The 6,000-nt window shown below is 42.8% G+C and overlaps 1 protein-coding gene across 1 annotated transcript in view; it reads left to right on the top strand.

The window, feature by feature from the left end:
* Positions 1-1,263: 1,263 nt before the first annotated feature.
* Positions 1,264-6,000, top strand: part of CPS1 (carbamoyl-phosphate synthase 1) — a 76,022-nt gene continuing 71,285 nt past the window's right edge. The window contains exons 1-2 of the mRNA XM_079310611.1: positions 1,264-1,364; positions 5,420-5,564. Coding sequence (XP_079166737.1) covers positions 1,288-1,364; positions 5,420-5,564 — 222 coding nt within the window. The 5' untranslated portion in view covers positions 1,264-1,287. The remainder of the gene's footprint in view (positions 1,365-5,419; positions 5,565-6,000) is intronic.

The raw sequence follows: 6,000 nt of genomic DNA, 5'->3' as shown, positions 1-6,000 counted from the left end.
AAAATCCCAGTAAGAGGAATAGTTCTGTGAAAGAAACAAATATGAAGCTAAATCACGAGAGCTTCTTTTTGTGGACACACTTGGCACATTTCCTGTGGCACAAGACCACTGGGATTTTTGCACTGGTGGTCACTCTGCCTGTGCCTAGGAGACAGCTGTACTTGCCTTCCAGAAGTGGAGATTTTTGAGGGTCCTGAAAGTTCATCATCCAAATGATTTTAAGTCCAGGAATTCATTGGCAGATCTATTTACAGCTTTGCTTACTCTTTCTCTTCCTCTGCATGTCACCAGTGATCCTGCTGTCTGAGGGTATCTCCCAGCTCATTCTGTCCTATCTGCTGTGCATGTAGTCATCACTTATTTATTAGAAGGTGGAGTTCTCTGGTGGTTTCCCACCCAGTGGCTGGACAGGGTAAGAAAGGTTTAGTTTCCAGGTGGGGCCAAAGAGGGTGGTACATTTAGTCTGACATGTACAAAGACCCAGTTGTGATAATGAATCTCATAAGGATTTCTGTTAAACTCACTCTGTCCCATTTGCCTTGGCTGTAAAATAGTGATGTATCCTGTGAGGGATTTCAGTTAGTGTGGGACTCAGCTCTGCTAAACACTCTCTGGAAGAAGTAAGGTTTGCTCTAGGCTGCTTGTTTCATAGCTGATTCTTCCAGGACAATTTATACTATCCCTGAGGTTACAGAGCATCCATCTGATCTATGAGTTCCTCTGGTCTAGTGTCCTGCAGCAGAATAAACTAGTATTTTGGTTTTTGCTGTCTCACACCAGTTCAACTAAACCCACACTCATTTTCAGTGGCATTGCTGTATGGTTGCACCAGAAGTTAAGCACCTATCAAAGGTCAGAGCTGGATGAAAGCCAGCAGAATCAGCAGCAGCCCTTGAGCAAACACTGAGGACACAAGTGATCCTTTCCTTACAGGGTTACGATGTTGGTAAATTGCAAGATGTCATATGTGGAAGAAAATGAGCTAAGGGGTAGGGAAGGGTGATACCACACTAACAGCAGCATATGCTCTGCTTGCAGTGAGATTTGCCAGCTCATTAGGATAACAGTGTTTCCTAAGTCTTAGAAAAAAAAAGGCATCAGACTAGTAAAAGAAATAGTGTCTTGGCAGCTGGGAGTGGGAGAAGGCAGGAATACTTACAGTGTTAGGCATGCAAAGCAGGTATCCCAGGTGTCACCTGTATAAACATCCAGCCTTTCCTCCTGTGTTTGAGTCTCTTTATTGCCTTTCTCTAGGTGCAGACAGCGAGCCTGGTGCTGGACAATGGGATGAAGATGAAGGGCTATTCTTTTGGCTATCCATCCTCCACAGCAGGGGAAGTTGTGTTCAACACGGGGCTCTCTGGGTAAGGCAACAGCAAGTGGCATATGAGCATCAGTACTTCTCTGGAAGCTTGTTGAAGTGTGAAAGCTGCTTTTCCCAAGCTGGTATGGTCCTGATCCAAGCAGGTAGTTTTCTATATAAGGCTACATTGTAGTCCAGATATATATATATAGAGAGAGAGAGAGAGAGACAGAATTGATGTCTCAGGCAAATATGTTGTGCCAAAGATTTGTGGTGATAAACACCTTTAAAGACTAATCTAATAATGATAATGAGATACATAGGGTTCTGATCACTTCCTACTGAATTGCTGAGTCAGAGCAGAGAAGCTGTTTGTTGTGCCCAGATCAGCTATAGAGGTTTGAAGCATCTGCAGCCTTCTTGGCAATGGAACTTGGCTTCCAAGTGCAACATTTTTGAACCCCAGGCTGGTCACCTTTCTGACCCATCTCTTATGTAATTTGTTGGCTCATGGCACAGGTAAGGATGCTTTTGCATTCTGTGCCTTTCCACCTAAAGGGTGGAAATTCATGCCTAACCTAGCCTGATTCTCTTGAGTGGTAGAAGCCTGTGCTGAATTAGGTTGGCAGCCAAATACTGATTTTGTTGAACTGCTTGAGCAGAGTGAATCTGGCCTGAGGAATGGGGCTTTTGGTAAGGACAGGGACAGGTTCTTGGGGAGATAAGACATCTCTGAAGTTGTTAATGCTTGAGCTTCTTCTGCAGTAGTTCATAGCTGTCTTTGCTCATTTGCTTGTATTGTGTTCTCTAAATTCTGCTCTCCTTTTGAGATCTCAGTACTCACAGGATGAATTTTAAATGGCATCATTGTTGAGAATGTTAAATTGCTGCAGAGGGGAATCAGTTTGCAGAGTTTTGCATTAGGAGACAATTATTTAAGCATTTCGACAGCACTAATTACTGGCAGTGTTAATATACCTGCCAACAAGGCACTGTTTAATATAGATCAGAATGATGGAGGGCGCCAGAATTCTCTTCTTGTTGATAGATTATGGGCCATAAATCTTGGCACATCACAAAAGTCTAGGAGGACCTGAAAGATTAATTTCCTCTCCACATGTTACTGTGGCAGTAGAAGTTGTGTTTGTTCATTGTCTAATCATTTGGAGAGGATGCTGTGACAGAGATCTCTTCTGGACTGAGGGGGCATATGGGCATGGAGAAAGCATTCAAAATGTAAGGTGGTGTCTTCAGAGCCCCCTACACAGAACATGATCTTGATTGATTCAGAGAAATGGAAGACAAGAGTTTGCAGCATTGTTGCAGAACATAAAAGTGGCAGGTTTCCTACCAGTGCTGGGGTTGGTGTCTGTTGGAAGGAACCTGTAGCTGTACCTCCTGATCACAGAGATCTGTGTGTCCAGAGGGACACAGCTGTCCCTTCTCCTTGACACAGGAGGAGGCTGTGCCAGGGTGAAGAAGAGTCCAGGCTGCTGGGGCAGGCAGCAGTTTGTCACAATAGGGAGCAAGAGGTTAGTGCAGGGGAGCTGACAATCTTCAGACCTGCTTTCTGTGAAGTGGGTGTTTCCAGGGGCTGAGTGGGTCAGCATGGGCTCTGTCCTGGGGTCATTAATAGGCTTTTCCACTGTGTCTCCTCATTTGGACTCCCACATTCTGATTCATGTTATAGAGATGGGAGGCAAAGCATACTGTGAGCATACAGCTCTCAGGCTTGAGGTAGCTGAAGCTTGCTGAAATGTTGACATACTACTCTGGAATAGAAGGCCAAGAGCACCCTTTTGGGGGTGAAATGTTGAATTTTTGATAGAAGAACATGAAAATAAACTTTTCAGAAGCATTTGCTGAAAAAAAGAAACCTACTGTTGCAGCCATCTGTTTGATATAGGAACAAAAAGAGATTTCCAATTAAGAAAGGAGTTGCAACCCATAAAGGTGTTTACCTCCAAAAAATGTGTGTGTTTCCTGTGATATTCTAGTGAGAGGATGGGTTGATGCGAGTTTACTGAAATCAGGCAGACCTTTGGGCAGGCACAGCAAGGATTTGATGCTGCAGCACGTTTGGAGCTGGAGTTTCCACCTCCTCCTCTGTGCTCCACATGACATTGCTCCTGCCCAAAGGTCATTGTCCAAACTCTGCCTGCACACCCCACCCAGACCCAATGGCTCTCTGTCCTTCAAATGACATGCAAAGGTTAATTACATTAGCTCTGCCAGTAATGAGGAGTCTTTTGGAAGCATAACCAATTAGCTCAGAAGGAGAGAACAATGCCATGTGCCTGGTACCTTTTGCAGTTTTGAGATCACACTGTGCTTTGTGTGGTTGGTTACCTGCAGCAGCAAATACAGATTTGAACATCAGGAGAGGCTTACCTGAAAATATTTCCTGCCCATTGTTTGTTTGACCTGTCATTTCTCAGAGCTGGCTGGTGTGCTGCGTTGTCTATATCTGCCGGCAGCCAGTCCTGCTTTTGTGAAGAGTTTCCCAGTGTTTGATAATTAATCTTCTGGCAGTAAGTCTGGTGTTCCATAAAAATGTCTCTTGTGACTTGCTGATATCTGGTAGATAGCTGGAGTTGCCAATTAAGTATTGTTTAAATGATAATGACAGTAGTAAATTATATTTTGTATAGGACAGATTAATCCTGAAGTGTCTTCATGCATTTGGCTCAATATTTGTGGGGATAACTTCATCTGTTGCTAAATTGCATCTGGTTTTGGGTTGAAAGACAGTAATTGTTTAAGGGATATTTGCAACAGTATTCTAGTTAAGGGAGAAAGTGAAGGTCTGTTTGTTAATTTGAAGCTGAAGAATAGGAGCATATAGACCATATTTACCCTTGGTTGAAAGTGAGATTGGATCTCCTAGGTCCAGAGATAATATTTCATGGGATTCTAGGTTTGGTCCTCTGCTGCAGGAGAGTGTTCCAATGTGCTTTTGGACCTGTCCTTGCTGAGAAGGGCATTAAGGCAGGTGCTTAACAAACTGCTAGGCTTCTGACTGGGCTAAGGATAGGACATGCTCTGGGGCCTTGTGAGTGGGATTGGAATGCTGAATCCCAAAGCATTGTCTTCAACTTGCCTTCCTCAGGGATACACAAACCAGCTTCCAAGCACTTGGAAGGTGATTGTTTTGTGGGTGGGAACATGGGGATTGAAAGGCACAAGCTTTTCTTTGAAATGGGAATGTAAACCCCCTCCCTCTAAATTATTACAATTTTGAAATTAAGGGGACTTTTAGGCAAAGATATGGCAATTAGGAATAACTGTTCTTTACTAGGAAAATTAAAATAGAAATACAGTATTACAAAGAACAATCCCAAACACTGGCAGAGTCAGAATCCAAGCTGACACCTGTCAGTCAGTCAGGGTGTTGGCAGCAGCCCCATTCAATGGTGGCTGCATCCTCCTGCAGTGGCAGATGTGGTTCAGCTGGAGCAGTGCTCCTGTAGAAGGTGCAGATTTTTTTTAAAAGGCTTAGTGATGATGTGGAAAGGTCTGGCTTTCCTCTGGAATCCAGTGCTAAGAAGGTGCTTTGTTTTTTAAAATTTCAGTTTTTATTTAAGTAGGAAAGGCATGGCTTTTCCTCTTTGCTGGAGCATCTTTTAATGAGATGATGTAATTTTATCAGTCACACAGTGGGACTCATTGGGCCATTAGCAGATGATTGGGTTTTTTTTTGAGCGAGGATGGGTTGTGGGAAAGATAAAGATGATTGTCTTACTTGGTTTTAAAGATGGCCCATTAGCAGATAATATGTGCCAGGAGATAGAAACTATGCTGTGCAGGGCTCAGACCTCCCTGTCCTCTCTCTACTTGTTTTTCATGTTAAGTCAAAGGACTCTGAGTTTGTTGATAGCTTCTGTGCTTTTCTTAAATAATACATAAGAGCCAAAGTCTTTCCTTGTTCTCCATGTCAAATGTTTAACCACAAATGGCAGAGTCAGTGCATATTCACAGATGTGTTTCTTTTTATTCTGAGAATATCTTCACATTAATACCATTTCTGTCTTTTTGTCATATGGGAATTCAGACCTGTCTTTGTTTTCCTTTTGACTCCAGACCAATGTACTTTTCTTCTACTGTTTCTTCACCTAGGTACACCGAAGCCCTGACAGACCCCAGCTACAAAGGACAGATTCTTACCCTGGCTAACCCCACAGTTGGGAATGGTGGAGTGCCTGACACAGCTGCTTTGGATGAAATGGGCCTCAGGAGGTTTCTGGAGTCTGATGGGATCAAGGTGATAGTGGGAGAAGCAGTGCTGATCAAAGGGTTGTGCCCAGCAGCCTGAAAGTGTGTATAAGAGTTTACTGGCTCCCTCATAGAAGGAATCAGTGATACTCAACTTTTTTTTTTCTTCTGGATATTAGTCTTTGGAGGAATGGTGACAAAAAATACTCCATCTTGATTTCTGTACTAAGCTACATGCCTTCTGGAAGTATCTGTTCTGAGGTGAAATGACTGTTTTATACACTAACTCTATTGAAAAATGGAGCTGACTTTTGAAATGAAATGTTACTTAAAAGTGAAATGTTTTCATATTAAAAAAGGAATAAAAATATAACATTTTGCCTTGTCTTAAATTTCCATTTTCTTTCTTTTGACGAGAAGTGTTTTGTCAGCTCAGTGCAATTTGCAGATTTGGTTACCAAAACAGATTATTCTTCTATAGATTT

The sequence above is a fragment of the Erithacus rubecula genome (genome assembly GCF_903797595.1).
Source record: "Erithacus rubecula genome assembly, chromosome: 8".
Classification (NCBI taxonomy): Eukaryota; Metazoa; Chordata; class Aves; order Passeriformes; family Muscicapidae; genus Erithacus; species Erithacus rubecula.
This window is presented reverse-complemented; position numbering and strand designations above follow the sequence as displayed.